Source organism: Neofelis nebulosa, chromosome 2 (assembly GCF_028018385.1).
Source record: "Neofelis nebulosa isolate mNeoNeb1 chromosome 2, mNeoNeb1.pri, whole genome shotgun sequence".
In the NCBI taxonomy this organism is placed as follows: domain Eukaryota; kingdom Metazoa; phylum Chordata; class Mammalia; order Carnivora; family Felidae; genus Neofelis; species Neofelis nebulosa.
This window is the reverse complement of record NC_080783.1, coordinates 206,318,273-206,343,720: the sequence shown is the minus strand read 5'-3', so window position 1 is coordinate 206,343,720 and position 25,448 is coordinate 206,318,273. Positions and strand designations below refer to the sequence as shown.

Genomic DNA, 25,448 nt, shown 5'->3' with positions numbered 1-25,448 from the left:
AGGCTGGTCCCGAGGACGGCTGTACCTGGTGCCGGGCGGGGAGGCTGCCCCCACGCCTGTGCCATGTGACCTGCGCGTGGGCCTGCCCGGGCACCACGCAGTTCAGGTCCAGGGTCTGTCCTTCGGCCACGTGAGAGGAGGACGACTCGATGCGGATGAGCTGGGTGCTGCCCGGAGCTGGGGCTCCTCCAGGAGCTGGCACAGAGGAACTGGTAAGGGGCCGGGGCTCCCGAGCCCCAGTCCTGCAGCCCTGGGGCAGAGCACCCAGGGACATGACCAGGGCCTGGCTTGGGAGGGCAGATGGGAGGCCTTTCTAAGGCTGGGACCATGCTTTTCTACCTCAGCATGGTCAGTCAGGCCCCTCCTTCTGTCACCCTCACCTCCAACTTTGGACTCGAGGCCCATTTGCCCACCCATGACTTCCTGATTAAGATAAGCTGCTATGGCCTACAGGCAACCAGAGCCCTTCAGTGCCCAGGCCAGGCCGAGGGACGCAGACAACAATGTTACAAGTCTCTCCTGGAGAGTGTTTGTCATCTGCTCACACCACAGGGTAGTGGTCTTGTCCCCCTTCCACAGATGAGAAAACTGAGTCCCTAAAATGTGGAATAAATAACCAGTTCAAAGCTGATAAGGGGTAGAGGCATGATTTGAACCCAGGTCAGCCTGACTCCCGACTCAGTGTTTAATCCTGACTCTGCTGCTTCCTGACAAAATCTGAAACAGTATCCTCGTCGTAGGGTCCCAGATAAGCCAGATCAACCTTATCCCCACCCTTAGTCCCCTCACATCCCCAAAGCCCCCCTAGAGCACCCCCTCTTGTCTGGTTGTCATGGAAGAGACCACCGGCACCTTCCCTGGGATCAGTGGGGAGATCCTAGGGCTTGGCCTCTGCCCGGGCCCACTTGGCTCCTCACCTGGGGTGTAGCCAGGGCCTGGGTGGGTGCTGTGGAAGACAGAGACGACGATGGAGGCCTCCTTGGGGCCCGACTCGTTCTCCACTCGACAGACGTATTCTCCAGAATCAGCTGGAGAAACGTGGGGAAGCCGTAACCGGGAGCCATGCACCTGGGACAGGTTGGGACGCAGGTGTGTGAGGGTAAGGAGGGGCTGCGGTCACCACTTCCTCTGAGCCTTAGTGAGTCACTCATCAGGCTCTCACTGGCTCCGCTCTGGGCTGCCCCATGACAGAAGCTGGACAGGGGGAGAAATAAGGGCTGGCCGTCGCTCGTGGAGGGCGTCCGGGCCGTGTGAAGCCTCTGCCTAGGAGGATCACTCCCGGGTCCCTCACCACAGGCTCCAGGGCCCTCATACCTGGCTGTGGGGAGGCAGGCTGCCCCCTCGCTTGTACCACGTGATGGAGGTGTGGGCCAGGCCGGCCACCACACAGTTGAGGTCCAGCGTCTGGCCTTCAGTCACCGAAGGCGATGAGGACTCGATCCTGACTGGCGGGGAGCTGGCACCTGGGGGGTACCCGCGGCGGACTGAGTAGGCCTCGGGGAGCCCTGGCTTGCCCTCCCCGCTCCTTTAGTCCCCAGAGGCCCCGCACCTGGAAGGACAACCACTTGGATCCGGGCCTGCGCGGTGCCCGCGGGGCTGCTGGCCACGCAGAGGTAGAAGCCGGCATCGGCAGCTGTGATGGCCGGGATGAGCAGCGTGGCGATGTCTGTGCGCTCGGACCGGGCCTGCCGCACGGTGGGAAGGGTCAGCCGCCCGAGGGGGCGAGGCAGCCTGGCAAGGGCTAGCCAGCGAGAATGGGGGAAGGGGGCAGAAAGGGTAGTTGGACACGAGGGAGGGCAGAGCCAGGCGGCTGGCTAAGCAAGAGGCCAAGAGCCGCTACCTGCCCGGGTGCGCCGAACAGGACGTCTGAGCAGGCCACCGTTTTGGAAGTGAAGGAAACCGGAAGGGGGAGAAGACTTGGTAGGAAGGGGAGACGGGAAAGGAAGGCGGTAGGTGCCGTGACCCTGTTGAGCCTGCGGGCCGGCCCAGACAGAGTTCCTCACCTGTGGGGGGAGGCTGCCCCCTTCCTTCCTCCAGGTGATGGTGGCGCTGGGCACCCCTGCGGCCCTGCAGTACAGCCTGACGGTGCGACCTTCGTGTACCTGAGTCCTCTCTGGGCTCACCTGGACCCTGGGCCCGCTGCCCCCTGCACACAGAGGCCTGTGAGGACATCTCTCTGGACTGCCCGCGGGCTCCCAAGCTCCACCCTCAGCCGTGTCCCCTCACCATGCACGTGGAGCACGGCCCTGGCCACGTGCTGCCCGGCACTGTTAAGGGCACGACACAGGTACTGGGCTTGATCCGAGGGCTCGACGGCTGGCAGGCGCAGGATGCCGCCGTGGATCTGTGCCTTCTGAGGGAGCTGGCCGCCAGGGCCCCCTGACGGAAAGGGGTGGCGTCAGCACCCACCGGGCACCGCCAGGCCCTGTCGGTGGTAGGTCCCACAGCCTGGAGTCCCGCCCCTGGCCCCCCACATCCAGGGGAGGGAGGCCCTGCCGTCAGTCCTGCCACGGCTTCACCTGTCCACTCGAGGGTGGGCGCAGGGTTCCCGGTGGCACTGCAGCGGAACTCGGCCAGCTGTCCGGGCTGCACGGTGAGCTGCGGTGGATGGATGGAGACCACGGGGGCGGACGGGGTGCCTGAGGCTGACAGGGGAGGAAGAAGCAGTATGTAGTCAGGGTGAGGAGCGCCCCCTTGCTGTGGGTCCCTGTTCTACTCCAGCCCCTCAGGGCCGTGTGTTCCCGGAGGCCAGAGGGAGCTTTTAAAATGTCCCCGGGGTGCCAGGGGCGTCTGGGTGGCTCAGATGGTTAAGCGTCCGACTTCGGCTCAGGTCACGATCTCGCGGTCCGTGAGTTCGAGCCCCGCGTCGGGCTCTGGGCTGACGGCTCGGAGCCTGGAGCCTGCGTCCGATTCTGTGTCTCCCTCTCTCCCTGCCCCTCCCCCGTTCACACTCCGTTTCTCTCTCTCTCTCAAAAATAAACAGACATTAAAAAAATACTTTTAAAAATGTCCATGGTTCTTGATACTTCCCCATTTAAGGCCTGTTGGTGGCTCCCCAGGGCTTTTCGAATAAAATCCGAACTCCTTGCTGTGCTGTGATCCACCTCTGCCCACAGCTTCACGTTCTTTACCTACCCCCTTCCCACAGCTCCAGCCACGCTAACCCTGCCGATCCTCAAACACATCAACATGCTCCTGCTGCAGGGCCTTTGCACGTGTTGGTTCCTTTGCCGAGAACACTCTCTGCCAGCTCTTCAAGTGGCTGAACACATCCTCTTCCTTCAGCTTTCAGCCCAGACGTCACCTCCTCACGGAGGCCCTCCCTGACCACGCCACGGACAGTAGCCAGCCTTCACCTACCTCACTGTCTGTTCCTATCCCGGCCCTCATCACCGTGTGAAATTCCGTTGTTTGTTCATTTGTTCCCGTGCTTACTTTTTTTTTATTTTATCTTAACTTGTTTTATTTTTTATTTTTTTAAATTTACATCCGAGTTAGTTAGCATATAGTGCAACAATGATTTCAGGAGTAGGTTCCTTAATGCCCCTTCCCCATTTAGCCCATCCCTCCTCCCACAACCCCTCCAGCAACCCTCTGTTTGTTCTCTATATTTAAAAGTCTCTTGGGGCGCCTGGGTGGCGCAGTCGGTTAAGCGTCCGACTTCAGCCAGGTCACGATCTCGCGGTCCGTGGGTTCGAGCCCCGCGTCAGGCTCTGGGCTGATGGCTCGGAGCCTGGAGCCTGTTTCCGATTCTGTGTCTCCCTCTCTCTCTGCCCCTCCCCCGTTCATGCTCTGTCTCTCTCTGTCCCAAAAATAAATTAAAAACGTTGAAAAAAAAAATTAAAAAAATAAATAAATAAAAGTCTCTTCTGTTTTGTCCCCCTCCCTTTTTTACATTATTTTTGTTTCCCTTCCCTCATGTTCGTCTGTTTTGTCTCTTAAAGTCCTCATATGAGTGAAGTCCTATGATTTTTGTCTTTCTCTGACTGACTAACTTCACTTAGCACGATCCCCTCCAGTTCCAGCCACGTAGGTGCAAATGGTGTTCCCATGCCTATTGTCTCCCTATTAGAACACGTGGTGCAGGAGGGCAGAGCCCCTGTTTGTCCTCCCCCCCATTTCTTCAGAGTCTAGTCAGGCCGAGGCACACAAACCGTTCACAAACCGTCAGCTGAATGAAGAAATGGTCGCCAGTCCCGGTGGGCACGGGGGAAGGCCGTGGGTGGGCGGGCCAGGTGTGGAAGTGAATGGTGTACCTTGCACGTGCAGTGTGGCTGTGCCCTGGTCCATGGCGAACATGTTGGAGCCAGTGCAGACGTAGGTGCCCGCGTCGCTCGGCTGTACGTTGCGAATGGTCAGGATGCCGTTGAAATCCATGGCTCGGGCTGGCAGTTTCCCATTGTGCAGGCGGGTCCAAACCAGGGTGTAAGCGGGAGACTGCAGGCGGGGTAAGGAGGGTGGGATGGCGGTCAGAGGCGAACTTCAGGGACACTAGAAGCCAGAGCTGCCCTCCCCAGATGTCCGCGCACGGCTCTGCCCACCTTGCTCTTGGCTGTGCAGATGAAGGTGACATCAGCCCCGGGGCGCACGCTCTGGCTCCGCTGCTCCTCCACGGTCACCGTGATGGGCTTGCTTGGAGCCTCTGTGGTGACAGGAGGCACCCCCTGAGCCAGGTGCTGGCCAGGCCCCGTCCTGGGGCCACTTTCTCTCTCTCTCCATCGTCCTGTCTGGGTGTCACTTCCTTCCCAGGCTAGCTTAGATTCCACTGCGTGCCCTGGTGCCTCCCTCCCTCACGCTGGCTCAACCCCACGGCTTCTTCCCGCTGGCACCGAGAGCCACAGGCTGCAATCAAAGAGCATCACGCTGCCACGAGTCCACCTGGCGTCGATTCATGGTCACAGACCACGAAATTGCCCTTAACACTTTGCACTTCACTCCACTGGGCTTCTCTGTCTGGTTTGGGTCTCCATCCTCCCCAACAGTTTCACACCTCCCAGCCTCTCCACCCACCCGCACCCCACTTCCGTTTCCACAGCCGAGGGCTTCAGCTCACGCTTGCTGAAGAAATCGAGACTACCAGTCAGGACTTTGCCCATCTTCCCAAATCCACCCACCTGCCCTCCCTCCTTCCTGGTCTCACAGGACGAGACCCTTCCCCCCCAACCCATCACCGCAGCCCTGCCCTGCCCTGCCCCACCCCTCCCAAGGACTTCTTCCCAGGGCCATGCATTGTCTTGCTACATCAGTCCCTCCTCTCCCTCTGCACGGATCATTCTACTCCACAGACAAATGTGTTCTAGAATTTTCTACCTTCAAAAACACCTCCTCGACCTTATACTCCCCCCAGCTATTGCTACATGTATCAGCCTTCCTTCAGAGCCAAGACTCTATTTATTTATTTTAAGGAGGCTCCGCATCCAATGTGGGGCTCGAACTCATGACCCTGAGATTAAGAGTCATGTGCTCTACCAACTGAGCCAGGCAGCCACCCTAGAGCCAAGACTTTTGAAAGAGCTGTCTGTCCTTGCTGTCTATGCCTGGCCTTCCCCTCCATTCTTTGCCTCTCTCCAGTCTGGTTTCTACCCCTTCTCTCCACTGTATGGCTCTCATCAAAGATGATGACCTCCACGGGTCCCTTCTCTGCCCGTATCTGACTGCCCCGGGACATGTGGTGAGGCCAACCACTCCTTCCAGGAAGCCCCCTCCCCACATGACCCCCAACACACCTGCTCTCCTGCTCTCCTCCTATCTCAATGGCTGTCCCCACTTAGTCCCTCGTGCTGTCTTCCCTCTTCACCTTGACATGTTCAAGCTGGAGCTACAGACTCATGATGCCCCCTGACCTGTGTGTAGCAGGTGCTGTGGGTGCCCCGCCCGCATCCCCTTCCCCTGTCACTTCAGAGCCCGCCTGCCTGACTTCTGCCAGCCGCCGCATTTCTGTGCCTGAGGTCCTTCTCGGGCCACCGGGGACTGCCGTGCCTGCCCCCGAAGTGGTATATAACGCAGGGGCCCTGGTGATCCTAGAGCACAGGCCTCAATCAACTGGCCCTGGGATGGGGGACTCCGAGGTGCACATTTTACTCTGGAGTTTCCCAGAATTTCTTTGGCTGCGGTGAAGAACCGTCCCCGGTGGGGATGTGCTCGGTAACACGCCCTCTATGGGATGTCTTCTCCTTCCTGCCTCACTTCACTTCCTACAGAAACTGCTGGCATGAAAATCCTCATCCCAGACTCAGCTTCAGGGGTGGGGGTTCCCAATGAAAACACCCGCCTGCTGAGCCTGCTCACCTCGGTAAATGGCGCCTCATTTGCCTGCCTGCTGGGGTCCAGACCCGTGGGCATTATTTTAGCCTTTCTTTCTCTCTCAGTGACCACAATCAAGTCCTGCCAATTTTGCCTCTAAAACTAGCCTTGACCCCACTATCTCTCCATCTCCGTGGCCAGCATCCCCGTGCCCCACCACCCTCTCCAGCGGAGGGACGTGCCCACTGCCTGCGTCCACAGTCCAGCCCAGCACAGACGGGCTGGGGACGGAGTGGAGCAGGGACTCACCAGTGACCAGCAGCTCTGCCCGGCTGGTATTGGCGCGATGGAGATTACGACAGGTGCAGATATAGACGCCAGCATCTGATGGCTGGACGCTAGGGAAGTGGAGCTCAGAGCCTGGTGGGAAGTGGACAGGAGCTCGTCAGCGCAGATGCACCCCGTCTCCCACCCGGCCCTGCATGTAAGGACAGGATCGCAGCAAACAGGCCTGTGATTCCCCTCCCTCTGGGGTGGCTCATGGGGCTGAGGGGCCCGGGGTCATGGGTACCTTGATGTCGCTGCTGGGTGCTGCTAGGCAAGGGACGCCCATCCTCACGAGACCAGTAAAAGTAGTGGGGTGGGCTCCCACTGACCTGGCACCACAGGGAGTGGGAGCCACCTTGGGGTACTACGCTCCGAGCCGGATGCACCCGGACCACCAGTGGGGCTGCATCTGCTGGAGGAACGACATGCAGCACTGTCTCAGGTATCTCTGTCTTCCCAAACCCTGGTGTGCCCTGCCCCCCGGATGTAGTGACTCTCAAACTCCCTAGGCTCACTGCCTTCTCCATCACCCTGACCCGCCACGATCCCACTTACCTTGGGGCAGGCACCGGCCCCCCCGCACATTGGGGTTACCCACGTAGCCTGGGGCACATCTGTAAGGAGGAACAGACCAGCTCTGTCAGGACCCAGGCCCCAGGGGACTCGGTGCCTCATGGTGGACTTGCGGAGCCAGAAGTCCAGCGGGGGTGGGCTCAGTGCGGGGTGAGGAGGCTCACAACTCTGGAAGGACTTTGGAGACCAAAGAGGCCTCAACACGGCCTCACGGAGCTAAGAACGGCGATGTTAGCAGATTGGACAACGGGGGTAATAAGGTCTTTAGTCTCCAGGGAAACATTCATTCAACAAGCATTTATTAAGCAACTACTACGTTAGCTTGTGGAATCGTGACAGTGAGCATGACGCAGCTCTCGCCCTTACAGACCTGGCTTGTCGGGAAACCAACGAGGAACTATGTAAACGAGAGAGACGCACATGAGGGGCACTAACCCAGGCCTGAGAGTCAAGAAGCTCCCCAGAGGACCGCACTACTGGCTTGTTATATTCCCTTGGAGCGGATTGTACTCCAGAGAACTCACCACTCTTCATAATTATGTGTTTGTATGATTACTTGCTGCCCCGTCTCCCATGACAGGTGGTAGACTCCCTAAGGGCTGAGACTGAATCTGTTTCGTTCACCCCTTTATCTCCAACACCTTGGTGCGCCACATGGTGCACAGCAGGTGCTCAAGGAAAACGTGCTGAAGGAGCGAATGAAGCTGAGCTTTGAAGGCTAAACAGGAGTCAGCGAGAAAGGGGAGGTTTGGGGGTGAAGAATGTTCCATGTAGAGGGAACAGCGTGTGCAAAGACCAGAACGTCAAGAAGTCAAGAGGTTAGGCCCAGCTATGGTAGATTCGGGTGTTAAAAGGGGAACAAGCTTGGGCTTGGCCCAAGGGCAACGGGGAATCTTGGAAGGGTTTTGGGCAGGGGAAAGATGTGATCCTGGCAGAGACCTTTCTGAGCAACACCCCCCCCCCCCCGGACTCTCACCTAGGAGTCTGCCATATGCCCCCTTCCTCCCCCCATCCTGTTTGCAAACTTACTGCTCACAGTACTGGCCAGTGTAGCCAGGTTCACAGGCTGTGCATCGGTACCCGCCAGCTCCCAGGCTCTCACAGGTGCGGGAGAACCTGGGATGGGGGAGGCAGAGGTCAGGCCGGGGGACGCCCACCCTCCACCCGGTGCCCTCCACTTCTGCAGTGCCCTCCACTCCCAAGTGGGACTTCTTCCTTGGGCCCCGAACGGGGACACCCACATGTTCTCCGGGTTGGTCAGGGGGCAGGCACAGGGCTGGCAGTCCTCAGGTGTCCCGGCAGTAGCATCTCCATAATAGCCAGGGGCACACAGCTCACAGAATTCCCCAGCGGCGTTGTGCTGGCAGTGCTGTGGGGCACAAGGATGTCAGCCACCCGCCATTTGGCAAAATCTACCCCAAACTGTACGGTTTTGTAATCCCTTGAGCTGGAAATTCTGTATCTGTGAGCCTATCTTAAATAATTGTAGAAGGGGCGTCTGGGTGACTCCGTTGGGTAAGCATCCGACTCTTGATTTCGGCTCAGGTCATGATCTCATGATTTGTAGGTTCGAGACCTGAATGGGGCTCTGAGCTGACTGTATGGAGTCTGCTTGGGATTCTCTCTCTCCCTCGCTCTCTCTGTTCCTCCCCCACTGGCGCGCGCGCTCTCTCTCTCTCTCTCTCTCCCCAAACCAATAAACTTAATAAAAAGAGAAGGATGTTATTCTACCATTCTGGCCATCCCACAATGCCTACAGTGCCCACTGCTGGTTCAGGCACTTTGTCCCACAGTCCGTGCCCTGCCACCTTGCCCCTGGACCTAGGCCCACCTTACCAAGCCCACCCCTCCCTGCCTCCCAAGCAGCCCCGGTGCCCCACCCAGGCCCGAAGAAATTGACCCCTGACCCTGCCCTGTTTGCGTCTTACCGAGCAGGCCCCGGTCTCCGGGTGGCACAGGTCTGAGTGGCCGTTGCATTCACACAGCTCACAGTGGCCAAGGTAGAGCCCACTGCCAGTGCGTGTATAGCCTGGGGCACAGTCCTGGGGAGAGAGGAGGGCTGGTTTCTATCTCTAAAGTGGTCCCATCTGGAGCCAATAGACCAGAACCCTCTCTCTCCAGCCTCTCTCCACAATCTAGACTCCCATTGGCTCTTGGTTGGGAAATCCCAGGCCCGGCCCTCCTCCCCAGCATCCTCTCTTGGAACCTTCCTCCCTGTCTTTGTGCTCAGTTTCTCAATACTGTGGAAGCTGGGACAGTGTCTGTCCCCATCCTGCCTGGCATCTCCAGCCACTCTGAATTTACTGAAATCATAGTTCACCCTTAATGGAGGAGAACGCTTCTCCATTTCCCATTTTCGTTCCTGAAAATTCTTCTGGTAGGGTCTCTATTGAAAAACTGAACTCCTAGACGGAAAAACAAGGTTCAGGAGACCCAGATTTGGAATGAGCCCTTGGAGATCTTTACAACTACCTCACAGTCACTAAATAAAGTGAAAGAGGCAGGCATCTCACACACAATCGAGGATGTTTTTACACATTCTGAGTGAGTAATCATGGGTTTGGAAAACAAAGAGTTTCTATTCACTACCCCTCCTTTGAAACTTCTCCAGGCCCCTCCTGCCCCCCAACCATTTCAAAGGGATGTTTACAAATCTGTTTTGCTTCACTGCAGAAAGTGCGCACACAGGATTATTCTGCCCTCCCCAGGGCTTCTCCTTCAAAATGTGTTATTAAATTTGATAACTTCAAAGGAGGTGAAGTTCATGTGTTTGGATTTGAAAGTCTGTGGCCATAGCAAAGGTGCACGGATGTAAAATTGCGGAGATGTGCACTTTGCACAGGGGAGTTCCTGCATCTGGGTGCTGGCTGTTCCCACACTTGACCTCCCTGCCGCCCACCTGGCATTGCAGCTCTGCCCCCTCCCCTTCCTTCATCCTCCCCCTTCCTCAGTTCCAAGTTCACTCGTCCAGTGTTGACTGGCGGCCTGCCAATGTGTCTGGAGACTCAGTGGTGGACAGTCAGCTCAGGCGCTGCCCTCAGGGAGTTCACGGTCTCCAGCCAAACCCTCCGGATGCTCTTGGGTTCTCTGCAACGGCCAGCCCTCTGTTCCACCCCCAGTGCCCTCCCTGTAAATAGGGGTCCCCGTCTCTCCCCGACCTGTCTCATTCACCAGGGCAGAGAGGACTTTTCCTGACGTCCAGTGCAGACCACAGCACTCCCTTCACGGCTTGGCATTCCCTACTGAGCAGAACCTCGTTCCAGGCCTAAGGAAGTGGCCCCTGCCCCCTCAGCTTTCCGGGGTGAGCCTTCTGCATCATGGACTATTTCCCCATACAGTCCTCCTTGTGAGCTGCCCAGAATCCTACCCTGCTCCGCACTGTTTACCTCTCCGAGGCATTTCTATGTTCTGCTTTGGCCCAGAAAAATACGTGTATCCGTATTGCCTCCCTGTCTCTAGGGGGCACCCTGGGAGCACGAGCTGGGTCTTAGTCTTGGGAGACCATAGTTGTATGCCCTTGGGAAAGCCACTTAGCCTTCAGAGCCTCTATTAAAAAAAATCTGTTAGGGGTGCCTGGGTGGCTCAGTGGGTTAAGCCTCCAACTTCGACTTTGGCTCAGGTTATGATCTCACAGTTCATGAGTTCGAGCCCCACATCAGGCTCTGTGCTGACAGCTCAGAGCCTGGAACCTGCTTCAGATTCTTTATCTCCCTCTCTCTCTGCCCCTCCCCTGCTCACACTTAGTGTCTCTCTCTCTCAAAAGTAAATAAATATTTTTTAAAAATCTGTTAAGAGGGGATAATTACACATCTTTCACGGGTGTTAGGAAGAATAAATCAGATACTGCACAGTACACTAAAGTTATGGCAGGGGCAACTGGGTAGCTCTGTTGGGCATGCGACTCCTGATTTTGGCTCAGGTCACGATCTCACGGTTCGTGAGTTCAAATCTGTGTAGGGCTCCAGGCCGGCAGTGTGGAGTCTGCTTGGGATTCTTTCTTTCCCTTTCTCTCTGACCCTCCCCCACGCTCTCTCTCTCTCTCTCTCTCTCTCAAAATAAACTTAAAAAAAAAAAAAAAGAAAGTTGCTATTCAGATGCAAGAAAGGCTTTTAAAAAATTAAAGTTACAGCAGTAATGACAGGCCACGGACATGGCAGCTGAACAGCTTGCTGACCAGCTGTACCAGAGCAGATGTGTCTGGGCTGGCCACACTCACCTGGCATGACAAGCCAACGTAGCCCGGGGGACAGCGGCATTCCTCCACCTCCATGGCCCGGGGTCCCTCTGAGGGCCCAGGCTGGGCGACCTCCAGGCTGACGGAGCTGATGCTGGCTGCCTGTGGCATGGAGGAGAACGTGGCCCGGACCAGGAGCTCATCCAGGTCGGCCAGGGCCATCAGGAGGTGCTCGCGCGTGGCCGGCTGCCCATCAGGCCGGCGCCAGAATTCCTGGGTGGGGGGACAACAGCAAGTGTGGGTGAGGGGTGTGAGGCCCCGTGTGCTAGTCCTGCAGCACCGCTACCCCAACCCCTGGCCTCCAGGCACTGGCCGAGGACCGTGAGGTGAGGATGGGGGATGGGCAGGGGAAGCACCGTCGAGGCCAGGCTCCAGAGCAGGGTGGGCAGTGGGGGAGGGTCAGACACAGTGTGATCTCACCTCTCGGAAAATGATCTCGAAGCTCTTCCTCTCTGGGCCCTGCAGCGCCGGCTGGGAGGCCACCAGCATGATGTTGTTGCCCTGGAGAGACACGGGCAGGATTGGGAGGGGAATCAAGGGGCCCTCGGGGACACGGGCAGGATTGGGAGGGGAATCAAGGGGCCCTCGGGGACAGAGGAGTCCTCCACCAGTCCCGGCCTCTCTGTGACACCAGCCTCCAGTCTCTGATTGCCCAGGCTCATGTGCCCAAAGGAATCAGGTCCACGCTCACTGCCTCTTTCTCAGCAGCTGGGCCTCTGCCTGGCTAGTGTCTAACCTGACTGGGTGGGGGGCCATGGGCCTCAGACCCCCAGCTCGTGCCAGGCCAGCTGAGCCCTGGGCCGATAGGACAAGGACACCGAGGGTGGCTGCTGGTTTCCACCCTCCCCTTCTGCCCGCCCAGCTGGAAGCCACGTGCTCACCGTGATCTGGACGTCAGGGTCAGAGAGCGGACTGCCATGCGCCCCCGCCGTGTAGGAGAGGGTATATCGCAGCTTCCCGCCATAGGCCGCCACCTGCAAAGAGGCAAGCCCTGCAGTCACGGCCCGACTCTGCCTTCCTCCCCGGTGCGTGTGACCCTACCGGTGAGTGGGCGGAGCTTCTCAAGGCTTTTCTGTACCCGCGCTGTCCCCTCCGCTGTCCCCTCCGTTCAACCCGAGGCCAGTGCGCTTGGCCCCTGGTTGCCAAGGAGACAGGCACCTGTCAGTTCCTTTGTTGACTTGGACCTGCCGGTGGTGACCCTGAGCAGCCTTGACAGCTCAGCAAACAAGCTTCAAGTCCCTTTCCCTTTGAAGAAATTTCCCATAAAGTAGACGGGTACTGACGGTGATCATCACGAGCCCCAGAAGGTTTACAAGTTCCCGGCCGTGGGGGTAGGGCTGAGGGTGCGCCTTCAGAGGCCTTGTCCCTTGGGCAGGTGGTTTTTGTCGGCTTAGAATCCATTTCCCCGGTTTTTTGCAAACTACGGCCCGGTTTCCTTTAAAGGAAACTACGTCCTACGTGCGGGCCAGGTGGTTTGAGGATAGACGTGAGCCAGGTCTGGCCAATGTGCATTTTCCACCATTCTCTTCCACTCTGTCGGGGATGGACACGTAAACCTGGCACTTCTGCTCCTTCCACGAACAGAGATACCCCCTTTACTAGTCAGATTGGAAGCCGGAGAATGATGCCAATGGAGATAAAAGCCCTAATGGGCCCCTGAACCCAGCCATGCCTGACACCAGCTTCCTTGGACTTTGTAGTTGTAGGAGCTGGCTGTACTTGGGTTTTCCATCGCTCACAACTGAGAGAATCCTTAGGCTTCCTGCTGGGGGCTTTCACGGGGGCAGCCAAGGCCCCAGCTCTGTCCCAGGACTTTCCTTTCTGTCCTCTGCCACCACAGCAGATATTCGGATCAATACCACACTGCATCAGGCCTAGCCCATCTGTTCATTTTTGTGTTCATTCAGCTGGTGAGCATTGATTCAATGCCTACTGACTACATGCTGGAATTGAGCTATACTGTCCTGAGGATGTTTTCCACAAGCTCAGGGTGAGGGAAGGAACTCTAAGGCATAACTGGATAACCATGAAACAACTTAGTTTCCTGCTTGCTTTGGATGCCAGCAGGTTCATCACCGCTTCCAGACCAAGCTGCAGGCCGTGTGCAGCAGGGTGGCTCAGGGAGTCTGCTCAGGGAGCAGACTCTGCAGTCTAAGACTGGAGTTCAAGTCCAACTGTACTGGCTGGACAGCCCCGGACAAGGCACCTAACCTGAGTCTTACTTTCCTCTTACGGAAATAGCAATAAAAATAATGTGTACCTTGAAGGGTAGCACAAAGATTAAGTAACAAAGGCTCTGTAAAATACTGCCCTGAGCAGAGTGCCCCCAGAGTGCACGGCCTCCTTGCCTGCCAGCTCCTCACACACCTGGCTGTGCTCTCGGCTTCGGCAGATCTTTCTTGTCGCTATTCCCCCTGGACCATGCCAATTCCGTCCCAGCTGCCTCTCTGAATGCTATTTCATGGCATATTATGCATGTTCTTAAGAGGCATTCTAAATAGTTTTTGGAACAAGACGGAGCTGACGTCAATCCTAACAGTAATGCCAACGGTGATGATGACGTTGATGATGCTGGCGATGACAGGAACGACCAGGGCCAGGGTCGTCCTCTGCCCAGATACAATGCAGCACACAGGAAGTGCTAAAATAATGCTTCCTGAAGGAACGAATGCAGAGCCAAGAGCTAGGTGAGTGAGCTGGATATGGGGTAAAGCCTCCTGGGTGAGACAGCTCCCCGCCAGGGCCTGTAGCCACTGATGGGATACCAGGCAAGTCCCTTCCCCTCTCCGGGCCTTGATCTACCTACCCATCTGTGTCATAAAGGACTTTGACAAAGGGCTCTGGAATATTCTAGGTTTTGATGACACCCTGTTAACCCCCAACTCCTTGTTACCTTGTTCCCCAGGAAGGCTTGGGGCAGCTGCCAATAATAGAGGCTCCCAGGAAGTAGAGAGAAGCCTTCGTAGGAGAGAGAGAACTAGGACAGAAGGACAGGCGATGAGAGCTGCTGGGGGGTCGGGGGTGGGGGATCCAGAGCACAGCTATAGTCCCAGCGGGGACACATTTGCACGCATGCACACGCACACACACACGCAAACCCTGGAGGGAAGGCTGGGGTGGGGGCTGTGGAGGGATAGAAGCCCCTAGCCCAAAGCTCAAGTCCTAGCCCTGCTCTTGGGACAACTTGTGCCCCATCCCTGGATCCAGAGACCCCAACTGTTCTCACTGGGCGTGGTTGGGTTGGTGTCTCCTCACGTCTGGTGTGTGCCTCTTGAGGACCCCACGATGACTTATGCAGCACACCAGAAAACATTTTGAAATTTAGTAGGTATTTTAACATGTATTGGAAAATGTATTACCAGCGCAAATGAGCTGCTGTGTGATAGACTTAAAGGGAACTTTGAGGGGCGCCTGGCTGGCTCAGTCGGCGGAGCGGGCAACTCTTGATCTCGGGCTTGTGGGTTTGAGCCCCACGTTGGGTGTAAAGATTACTTAAAAATGTCTAAAAATAATAATAAAATCAAGGGAAATTTGAAGTAAATCATAGCCCAGGTAGTGTGCAGAAATGGCAGAATTTGTGAAGTTGGTTCACAAACAGCTAAAGTCTGGAAAACATGGTGGTGGTGGGGTCTCTTGGCAGGTGCCTTGGCACATACCTGAGAGCCTGCTGAGGAAGGTGCAGAAGCTGAAGAGGAGGAGGAAGAAGGGGAGGAGGAGGAGGAGGAGGAGGAGGAGGGGGAGGAGGGGGAGGAGGGGGAGGAGGAGGAAGGGAGAGCTGCTTGCAGGGCAGCTGCAGGCTGGGGATGGGGCAAGAGCCCCGGGGCAGGGGGATGGGGGTGGGCAGCAAAGCTGGAAAGGAGCTGCCAGATCTCGGCATCCATCCGCCTCTGGGCCTCATCCACCTGGGGGACCGGGAGAGGGAGGACAGAGGAAAGGAGCAGAGAGGGACAGAAAAGACGCCGTGAGGCTCTGCCTCCAATCAGGCGGCAAGAGGCCCCACGAGCCACCTACTTCTGTGCTATCTGTTCACAAGTGCCTGACCTTCTGGCCCTCGCACCCGATGTCCTCTTGCTCCTCATGACCCTGGTGGGGCGATCCTGGGATGGGCCCAGATGACTATGGGCAGAAGCCCATACAGAAGACACCTCTCTGTCGAGCTCAGGTCCCCGGGGCACTTGTGGTAGGGGAGGCCGTTCCTTGGGCCTCACTTACCATGCATGCCCATGGTGCCAGCCCAAAACATGGATGGCTCTGGAATGTTTCCCATGGGCAACACTGGAGTGGACTGGGTGTTAGACTGGGGCCTAGCTTGGGGGAAAATGGCCCGGGAAGGCCAGGGCCTCAGCTCAAGGCTCTTGCTTGAACTATACTCTCTGCTCTGCATGGGGCCCCAGATACAGCCTGTCCCAGCCAAGTGCCGAGTTACCTCCGATAGCCGCTGTGCCCGGCCCCTGCCCTCTGGGGGCCCCATGGTCCTCTCAGCTGTCACAGCTGCCCGCAACTGCTCCTCTGAGAGGGACGTGCGGTTCTGATGGGTGGAGGGCAGAGCCCAGCTCAGACCTCCCAGGGCCCCAGCATTGGAGCCCTGGGGAGTGTCCTCTCCCCGTGGATATGGTGGTCAGAAAGGCCCATGCTGACTGGGGAGGAAGATGCATACTCCACCCTCCAGGCTGGCACCCGGGGGTTAGCGCCAGGCTGCTGAAGGGGCATACGCACACAGAGGGTTAGTGGAGGTTGCTAGGAAGGCAGTGCTAGGGTAACCCGGTGGGCTGGGTATAGTCATGTGGTTTAGCATCGAGTTAGTTTCCCTGCCACCTCGGCCACCATTCTGGCCACAGACAGCAGGCAGCAGGACCAGACCACAGAGCAGATGGGGCACAGATCGTCCCAGCTCCAATTCCTGGTACTGCAGGGCGGGGCCGTCGGGCACCTGCCGGGGTTCATGCGGACCACATTTCCTCGGCCACTGGGCATTTCCCCATGCGGGACTGACGACATCGGAAAACACCACGGCTGTGTCACATCCATTTCACACCACTCAGATCACGGGCCTACCTGGTGAGCCCGGCGCATCCGTGCAAAATACGCCTCCCTCTGTGGGGCGCCGGGAAACGCCAAAAGAGGGAGCAGAGAGAGAAGTCTGAGAACTGCGGGCCAGGGCAGTAGGGAGGAAGACAGGGAAGCCAGGAGTGGAAGAAGTGGAACCCAGAGAAGGGGGAAGGGACCGGAAGGTCAGCCTTGGGAGGAGCCTGGGATACTTGGGTCTGTCCAAGGAAGAAGGACATGGCAGCTTGGGCACTCCCCCTTCTGTGTCCCTGACCTCCCTGAGATCCTGCGTGAGGGGACACATCTGCTCGCTCACTGACCTCAGCCAGCAGGGGACTCCTGTACCAAGACCATCTTTCCTCGGGTGTCATTAGATGGCACTGACTCCTCGAGGAACACGTCTGGGCAGGCTGCCCTGCAGTCTGCCCCTAAGACCCTGCACCCCACACCACCACCATCAGCATGACCATCACCACCCCAGCAAACCATGGCTCATCTCTGACCAGTGTAGGATTCAAGGGAAGCCTCTGACCCGGGGCTGAATGCCAGCACTGCCACCTTCTGGGTGTCATCTCTGTTCCCTCGAAGGAAATGGGGCAGTACTGGCGATTTATGACACATACAAGTGCTTGGAACAGTGCCCAGCACGGCGCGAGCTCCGTAAACGTGACTTACAATCAGAGTTAGTCTCATGCCTGACACCGAGCACAGAGCACCGCACAGATGAGGGAACTCTGAATAAGCAAAGGGATGAAACTGAAACTGTCACATCTGTCCTTGAGTTTCTAGAGCCTCTCCTAGGACCTATTTGTTGCAGGAAAGCTGAAAACCACTAACAGGAGAGTGCTTATGTGCCAGGCACGACTTCTCATCCTGCCAGCCAGCCTGGGGCTGAAGTTTATCAAAAGGCAGTCATCTGGGAAATGGCAGAACTGGGCTCAGGCCCAGGCCTATCTGACCCCAAAGGCTGCACGCTTAACCGCTGAGCGGCTGACGCCTGCCCTGAGGCCACCTTGTGTCTGAGCCCCACTGGCCCCAGGGCTCCGCAGGGGCTGGCTCAGCACCGGTGACTAGGGAGGGCCTGCCAGCCATCCCTGCACATCACACCTTGTCTCCCTGGTACGCCTCCGGAAGCTGCCAGTAGAAGGACTCATGGCCAAGCTGGGCGAAGGTGCCGAAAGAGAGCTGGGCACCCTCAGGCACGGGCTCCACGGTGAAGCCTCCTGTCAGGCGGCTGTTCCGTTGCGGGTTCACCAGGGCAAAGCCTTGGAAGTCCCCAGGAGCAAAGCGGGTGGAGATCTGGCAGCAGAAAGAAGACGGGATGTCAGCTTGGGCGGGGGCTGGGCAAGGGGGGGGGGGGCAGGGGCAGGCACCTCGGTTGGGGAGGGGTGTGGGAAGGCATTTGGGTGGGTTATGGGGGGTTTCTGAGAGCAGGACTAGGACAGAAGCAGCGGCGGGAGTGGGGGGAGCGGGAAGGACACTTGGGAAAGGAAAGGGGTGCTGGGCTCAGTGCTGACACAGGCGATAATGGGGCCACGGGGAGGGTGTTAGGGTAGGGGTGAGTGTTAGGGTAGGGGCGAGGGTTGCTCGCATCTGTGCTTCTATGGGCAATAACCAGGGCACGGGGGCGGGTGTCCTCACAGGCAGAGGGGACGCCGCCGGGCTGGGTTCCTGACTTGCCCCAGTGATGACTCAGAGGGGCTGTGCCCGGGCACTTACCAGGTGGCGGCTGTAGGAGGAGCTGACACACTGCTGGGTGACACCCATGCAGAAGCAAGGCACGCAGCCGTCGGGGTTGCTGGCGCTCAGGTAGAAGTGGTGGGGCCGGCAGTGACTGCAGGTGAGGCCTTCCACCTGGGCCTGGGAGGACAGATGGAAGGGAGGGTGTGGGGAGACTGGGGGGGGGAGTCTCTTGTACCTCCAGCAGCCTTTGAGGCTGGCCTCCCAGCCACTTCTGGCAGTCCCGGGGAAGATCCCACAGCCCCCATGCCGAGGCCCGGCTCCCATCGGGTGTTGCCTGATTTCCCACCAGGCTCTGGGCAGCGGGGCAGAGGTGGTCCCTCAGGGGAAGGGTGGTGGGGGCTCGGGGACAGCCCCAAGGGTACAGTGAGAAGGAATGCCAGGCAACAAGTACGGCCGTGATGTCGGGCCTCACAGAGAGCAGGGGTTGGGACTGACCTTGCAATAGCACTGGCCAGCAGCGTCACACTGGCTACCGATGCTGCCCTTGGGGTCACAGCCACAGCCGATCGGCTCTGGCAGTTGGCCGTCTCCTGAGATAGAGGGAAGCCGCAGCTGGAGGCCCAAACCCGCCTCCACGCGCCCTCACTTCCCACCCTCTGGCCATCTCACTCACCACCAAGAGAGGGAGAGAGTGTTAATTTCTGAACACCCACCATATGTAGGCATCATAGGCATTTATACCAGCCCTCTGGAGTGGGTGGGCTTTTTACTATACCCATTTTACAGATCAAGAAGCTGAGGCTCAGAAAAAGTCACTTGCCGCAAGTCGAAGGAGAACAAAGGCTCTGTCCTAGCTCCACCCCTGGGGGAGACAGGGTAGCCCGACCCCAAAGGCCTCCCCAACCCTACTCACTTTGGCACGGCTGGCCCTGGCTGGGGTTGCCATAGTAACCTGGGGCACACCTAGGGAGAAAGCATTAGATGAAGGGAGGGCAGAACCACAGAATCCTGGAGAGCCTGCTGTGAGCCCAGGACTGTGCCGGGGGCCCTGTGTCGGACTCAGAGTGGAACCAGACCTCATGGTGTTGGAAGGAATCAGCCTAACTCACCCATTTTACAGACAGGGAAATAGGTGGGACAAGAAGAGCAGGGACATGCCCTAGGCCACAGAGCCAGTGAGTGAGCATCATCAGGCCTTGAACCCAGGACCTTTAGCAAGAACGAGGGGCTTTCTGGGAAGTCGCTGGCCTGGCTGGGGTAAGGGGTGCTGGTGGTTGGAGGTGAACTGTAGGCCTAGATCACACAGGGAGGAGAGCTGGTGGTCTCCTGGGGGCCTGTGCGAGGGGACAGCAGGAGGCTTCTGGGGCAGCCCTCCTGCACCGTCCCCCTCCTGCCCACCACCCGCCTCACCTCTCACAGTGACGCCCGCTGTGGCCTGGGGAGCACGCATCACAGGTGGGGTGGCCGTCCGTGTCCAGAAAGCAAGTATGGGTAGCCCTGACGGTGTGGGGGGCAAACAGTTAGGTCAGCAGCCCTTCCTTGAGGACCAGGGCAGCAGGGAGAGGAAGAGTGGGCGTGTGAACCATGTGCCAGGCACCGCGCTAAGGGTTCTCAGCCACCTCTCACATGAGTGGTCAAGGTGGGGTGTATCGTTGTATTATCCCCATCTCACAGACAGGGAAGCTGAGGCCCAGAGAGGGAAACATAGCTTATACAAAGTGACACACTGAGGAAGCGGCAAGGCCAGGATCTAACCGCTGCCTCTCAGGAGGGCCTGGGAGGAAGAGAGTCCGGAAGGGGGCAATGGACATTTCAGGAAAGGGCAGGTACAGGCAGGAAATGGACGCACTGGCCACCAGCGGGGGCTCCATAGCATGGGCACGGCTGGCAGTCCTGTGGCGTCCCCCGCTGGGCGTCCCCATAGTATCCTGGTTGGCACCGCTCGCACTGAGGGCCCTCCGTGTGGTGTTGGCAGCCCTGGAGAGGCAAAGCGTGGGCTGAGGCTGAGGCCCTGGAGGCCGCAGACCCCTGGGGTAGGTAGGAAGGAGGGCGGGACTCACCTGGCAGGCACCTGTTTCGGGCTCACAGATCTCCGAGTGGCCGTGGCAGCTGCAACGTTCACAGGTGCCCAGGTAGAGTCCGCTGGGCATGCGCGTGTAGCCCGTGTCACAGTCCTGGGGGCAAGAAGATGGGAGTGGGAGGGGAGTCCTCGGCACCACCCATTCAGGGCAGCGCCTACTGAGTGGTGGTGGGGCTGGGCGGGGGGGGGGGGGGGGCCTGGGGAGGAAGGGAGAGCTAAAGGAGGAGGAGCCAGGAAGCACCAAGGAGGACAAGGAGGTGGAGCCTGGCACTCACCTGGCAGGATGGGCCGCGGTACCCGGGTGGGCAGGTACACTGTTCTACTTCCAGCGCGGGGTCCTGGCCGGTGTCCTCAGGCACAGCCACGTCCATGCTGATACCAGAGACCCTGGAAATGACAAGACCCGCTACAAATGAGCACACATTCTGTGCCAGGCATGCCCGGAGTCCCGAGTGGGATCATGTCAATTACAACCCTCCCAACAGCCCTGCTGCTGATGTTGTTGGGGCCCCGTCTGGATCCCCAGCTGGGTGTCCGCCCCCCAGCTGGTGCAAGAGCTGTGGCGGATGGCTTCTACCTGCAACCTTCTCCAGAGAATGAGCCTTCCTTTCCTGGATCGAACATCCCACCCTGCTCCCCCAGGGTGACCAATGACAGATGGACCCTGGTTACAAAAGCCCCTTTGCCTCAAAGCAGAATGGCTCTGCAGAGCTCCCGGCGGGGTGAGGCTGAGGCTAGTTTTCATCTGAAACCACTTCCTGGCCTGGCCACTTCCTTTCCTTCGTCCGTCTGCCCTCCCCTCTGCCTCCCTCCCAGGTTTTCACTGTGAATCGTGTGCACTCCAATCTCCATCTCAGGTTTGGCTTCTAAGGAATCCAACCTGAGAACAAGCCCCATGAGAGAGTCGGTTATAATTTCCATTTTACAGATGGGGAAACTGAGGCACAAAAGGCCACCCAGCCTGTATGTGGTAGAGCTGGCCCCTCTGTCCTCCAGCCCTGGCCCCACACACCTGCTCTCAGCTGGCCGCTGGCTGAAGGACGCCTGGATCAGGAGGGTGTCGATGCCCGCCAGGGCCATCAGCAGGTGTTCCCGTGTGGCCGGCTGCCCATCAGGCCGTTGCCATGCTTGCTGCCAAGGAAAGGACACATGTGCTGCAAGCCCTGACATCTCGGGGTATCGACGCCCCTCCCCACGCAAGGCTTCAGGGAGTGTGCTGCTCACCTCCCGGAAGGGCACCGTGAAGGTGCTGGGCTGGCCGGGGCTGGGCTGCTGGGAAGTGTGATGCTCTAAGATGATGCCATTGCCCTGCAATACAACCATCGGCTGCCCGTGCAGAGGTGTGGAGCCAGGCTGGGGCCACTGGGTCACCGTGAAGCGCAGCTCTCCCCCATAGGAGGTCACCTGGGACACAAGGGGGACAGGTGCTCAGCCGAGGCCCCACAGTCCTGACATGCCACTGCTCCAGCCGCGTCTCCCACCTTTCCTCCAAGGGCACCAGGACATTCTTGCTTCCAAGCCTGGAATTCCTTTTCTCTTCCTCCCCCCGCTGCCCACCTTGTCCCCGCGAAAGCGTGAGGGGAGGCTCCAGAAGTAGGGTCCGGAGAGGAGGTTGTGGAAGGAGGAGAAGACCAGTTCTCCGGATGTGGGTGATGAGATGCCCTCGCTGGTGGTGTGGGTGCCTGCGGCGTTGGTCAGGCTGAACTGAGTGGGCTCCTCGGAAGCCCCACGCACCTGGGAGGGGGAGAAGAGGCCGGAACGGGGGCTGAGGTCTGGGACCGGCACGTGGCCTGCCCTGGACTCAGCGGACCCACCGGTCTCCCTGCCCAGCCACCCTGCGTAGGTACCTGGGCGCGGCTCCAGGAGGAGCTGGTGCACTGGCGACTGACGCCCATGCAGAAGCACTTGAGGCAGCCGTCAGGGTTGCGGGCACTCAGGTGGAAAGAGCCGGCGACACACTCATTGCACAGACGCCCCACCACGTTGTTCTGCAGGCACAGAGCTGGGAGCTGCAGGATGGCCCACGGGAGGGGCTGCCTGGAGCTTCCAGCCTAATCTGCCCACATTCTAAAGGGGACCCGAGGCCGGCAGAGCCATGGAAAGAGCACAGGTAAGCAGGGTTGCCACCATGTGAACCATGATTCTCAATTAATGGGAGCGTACGCAACCAATCTTTTTTCCCTTTTCTTTTTGGGTGCTAGGGGGCTCACAAATACATTTAGGTTTGAAATATAGCAACTTGGTTAAAACTGTCACTGCTGCTCTTTATGGAGTGTTTCGTGCACTGTGCTAGTTCCTGTGCAACCATCATCTCATTTAATCCTCCTAAGTACTTTGAGAAGTATGTGATACCTCCATGCTTCCCACGAGGAAACGGAGGCTCAGAAACGGGAAATGATTGACGCAAGGTCACTCAGCTTGCTAATCTCCTCTGGGACTTAAGACCAGGAGTGCTTAACTCCAAAGTTTGTCCAGCTCTTCTTTCCACTGCCACTCGATTCTCCCAGTCTTAATGCAAATAATGTCCCTCCTCTGAGCCTCCATTTGCTCATCTGCAAATTGGGGATGCTAATACCCCTATCGTCATGTCAGTGTGAGAATGCAAAAACAAACACAGATACAACAGTCGCATGAAGAAGGACTGGCAAAGGATCCGGGACTTGAACCCAGGTTACCCGACTCTCCAGCCAAGGCTCCTTCCCGATGCCAGGCCACCTCTCACGAGGGGAAGACTTGTCAGCGAGGCCCATCAGCCTCTGGCTAGGCCACCCCCCAGCAGCCAAGGGGCTGTGGGGGCCACCCCCCCTCCCAGCTGGGTGCCCGCCGGAGTCCCCTGGGGTGGGGGAGGGGAGGGCACGCGTACCTTACAGCGGCAGGCCTCCCCAGAGCTCCCCATGCTGCCTCGCTCGTCACAGCGCACGATCTCCTGGTCTGGAAGCACAAAGTGGGTGTTGGCAAGGCGGGTGGGAATGGGATGGACCCAGTCTGGCCAGGCAGGTGGCAGGGTGGGATGCCTCCCCAGGGATCGTGGGGTTTGGGCTGGTGGGCAGCCTGGGGGAGTGCCAGGGGATGGCCGTGATACTCACTGGTGGGCCTGCACTTCCCGCCTGGCTGGATGGGGTTGCCCTCATATCCAGGGGCACAGCTGGTGGAGGGAGGGAGGGTCCTCAGTGGCACTTCTATGTTCCCACCCCGTACAGCCTGCTCCCCCCGGTCCCGGTCGGCTCTCCCTCACCTCTCACAGCGGCGGCCCGTGTAGCCTGGGGCACACGCATCACATGTGGCTTGGCCATCCGTGTCCAGGAAGCAGGTGTCTGAGAACCTGTGGGTATCCGGCGGCAGGACATGGGGCAGGGCTGCAACAATGGGCTGGGGTTGACACTCCCACCCCAAGAAATGATTGCTGCCCACATGGCACAGTATGCCATGAGACGTGAGGTCGTCTCCCTGCCCACCATTTCCCTGCCCGTTTGTTTAATTTTTTTCTTTTCCTTTTTTTTTTTTTTTTTTTTTTTTTAGCGTTTATGTATTTTTGAGAGACAGAGAAACAGAGCACGAGCAGGAGACACAGAACCCAAAGCAGGTTCCAGGCTCCGAGCTGTCAGCGCGGAACCCGATGCGGGGCTTGAACCCACGAACCTTGAGATCACGACCTGAGCGGAAGTCAGCCGCTTAGCTGACGAAGCCACCCAGGCGCCCCTAGATTTTTAAAAATTTTTTATTTTTACGTCATCTCTACACCTAACACGGGGCTTGAACGTACAACCCTCGGATCAAGACTCACATGCTCTACCGACTGAGCCACCTAGGCGCCCTGTCCACCTATTCTCGATCTGCAGCCTCATAGCGATACTAGAAAGACAGATGGGCCCGTAATATAGGGAAGGAAGCTGAGGCCCAGAGAGGTCAAGGGGAATGGAAGAAGTCAGTTAGGAGGTGAGGATTTGAACCCGGGTATCCCACCTCCCCGCCCAGAATATGCCCCTAGCCTGCAGTACTGCCCACTCCCCCCACCGTATCTGCCCCACCCCGAGCTGGGTCTGACCTGCGGGAGGCGTCAATGTATGGGCAAGGGCAGGGTCGGCAGGCAGTGGCTGTGGCCTTTGTGGCGTCCCCGAAGAAACCAGCCTTGCACTTGTCGCACTGTGGCCCCTCTGTGTTGTGCTGGCAATTCTGGGAGGAAGGGGAAGTGGTTCAGGTTCTACAGAGCAGTCCCTCTGCCCCACCCTGGATTCTGAGGGTCGCCCTTTGAGGCTGGCCTAGCCTCCTCCATCGTGCTGGAGCATCCAGCATGCATCCTCATGGGGAATTCATCACTTCACACAGGCAGCCTGTTCCACAGAAGGTTCTAAACGCCTGCTTTATACTGACCTAAATCCGCCTCCCTCTTCTAATCTGCAGCCACTGGCTATTTCAACCCCCTGGAATCAGTTTCTTCTATCTTGCGGACCGGTAGCTTGAGCCTTGTCTTCGTCAGCTCCAAAATCCCAGCCCCCTCCACTATTCCTTAGAAATGCATATGATTTCCAGGCTTCTTCCCCTTAGGGCTGCCCTGCTAAGGATGATCTTTAACACAGTACTCTCCAGGAATGCTCCGAGCAGGGTGGAAGAGAGTAGGACTTTCACCTCCCTTATCTGGACATTTGATCTCTGTTCATGCAACCAGAGGTCAGATAGTTTAGCTAGCAGCCAGGACAGCCATTCTAGAGGCTCATGCTAAGCTTATGGGCACAAAAAGGCTTCAGCCTGGGCCTCCCACCTGTCTATGCTCCCGGGCCCTAGCCAGCGTCCGAGTGTCAACTGGCCCCACTCACCAGGCAGTGGCCATACACAGGGTCACAAGAGCTGGCATGCCCATTGCAGTTGCAGCCAGAGCAGGTGCCCAGGTAGGGCCCACCAGGCACCCGGGTGAAATGGGCATCACAGCTCTCGCAGGATAAGCCAGAGTAGCCAATGGGGCATCTGTGGGGACAGGACCAAGAGAGTGGTCACAGGAGGGCCACTGCCGTTTCCCCCCTATCCTGGCTGGGGACTCTGCCAGCTCAGGCACCTGCACTCCTCCACGCTGTGGGCCCGGCCGTGGCTGGTGGCGTGGCTGACGGTGGTATCCATGGCAACGTCCCTCAGTCCCACGCTGGCCATCTTGGCATTGTACACTGTTTGGATGAGCACAGCCTCCAGGCTCTGCAGCACCTGTAGCACCTCGGCCCGCTGCACTGGCCGGCCAGACTCGTGGACCCAGTGCTCCTAGACACGAACAGA

The 25,448-nt window shown here is 58.3% G+C and overlaps 1 protein-coding gene across 12 annotated transcripts in view; it reads right to left on the bottom strand.

The window, feature by feature from the left end:
• Positions 1–25,448, bottom strand: part of HSPG2 (heparan sulfate proteoglycan 2) — a 101,311-nt gene that overhangs the window by 25,076 nt on the left and 50,787 nt on the right. For 4 of the 12 annotated variants that reach the window (XM_058718730.1, XM_058718720.1, XM_058718722.1 and 1 more), the window contains 40 exons: positions 25,237–25,433; positions 25,001–25,148; positions 24,232–24,359; positions 23,422–23,508; positions 23,273–23,331; positions 23,050–23,117; positions 22,034–22,195; positions 21,744–21,920; positions 21,411–21,590; positions 21,199–21,317; positions 20,462–20,573; positions 20,167–20,280; positions 19,956–20,083; positions 19,517–19,603; positions 19,020–19,069; positions 18,602–18,696; positions 18,143–18,283; positions 17,531–17,722; positions 16,433–16,471; positions 15,804–15,905; positions 15,034–15,279; positions 14,271–14,354; positions 12,259–12,351; positions 11,798–11,878; positions 11,360–11,590; positions 9,072–9,185; positions 8,385–8,512; positions 8,173–8,259; positions 7,126–7,184; positions 6,815–6,982; positions 6,553–6,663; positions 4,542–4,642; positions 4,257–4,437; positions 2,520–2,645; positions 2,227–2,379; positions 2,004–2,146; positions 1,550–1,685; positions 1,315–1,463; positions 918–1,068; positions 26–195 (listed from right to left, as the gene is read on the bottom strand). In XM_058718730.1, coding sequence (XP_058574713.1) covers positions 26–195; positions 918–1,068; positions 1,315–1,463; positions 1,550–1,685; positions 2,004–2,146; positions 2,227–2,379; positions 2,520–2,645; positions 4,257–4,437; positions 4,542–4,642; positions 6,553–6,663; positions 6,815–6,982; positions 7,126–7,184; positions 8,173–8,259; positions 8,385–8,512; positions 9,072–9,185; positions 11,360–11,590; positions 11,798–11,878; positions 12,259–12,351; positions 14,271–14,354; positions 15,034–15,279; positions 15,804–15,905; positions 16,433–16,471; positions 17,531–17,722; positions 18,143–18,283; positions 18,602–18,696; positions 19,020–19,069; positions 19,517–19,603; positions 19,956–20,083; positions 20,167–20,280; positions 20,462–20,573; positions 21,199–21,317; positions 21,411–21,590; positions 21,744–21,920; positions 22,034–22,195; positions 23,050–23,117; positions 23,273–23,331; positions 23,422–23,508; positions 24,232–24,359; positions 25,001–25,148; positions 25,237–25,433 — 5,097 coding nt within the window. The remainder of the gene's footprint in view (positions 1–25; positions 196–917; positions 1,069–1,314; positions 1,464–1,549; positions 1,686–2,003; positions 2,147–2,226; positions 2,380–2,519; positions 2,646–4,256; positions 4,438–4,541; positions 4,643–6,552; positions 6,664–6,814; positions 6,983–7,125; positions 7,185–8,172; positions 8,260–8,384; positions 8,513–9,071; positions 9,186–11,359; positions 11,591–11,797; positions 11,879–12,258; positions 12,352–14,270; positions 14,355–15,033; positions 15,280–15,803; positions 15,906–16,432; positions 16,472–17,530; positions 17,723–18,142; positions 18,284–18,601; positions 18,697–19,019; positions 19,070–19,516; positions 19,604–19,955; positions 20,084–20,166; positions 20,281–20,461; positions 20,574–21,198; positions 21,318–21,410; positions 21,591–21,743; positions 21,921–22,033; positions 22,196–23,049; positions 23,118–23,272; positions 23,332–23,421; positions 23,509–24,231; positions 24,360–25,000; positions 25,149–25,236; positions 25,434–25,448) is intronic. The other 8 variants (XM_058718725.1, XM_058718726.1, XM_058718727.1 and 5 more) reach the window with 5 other exon arrangements.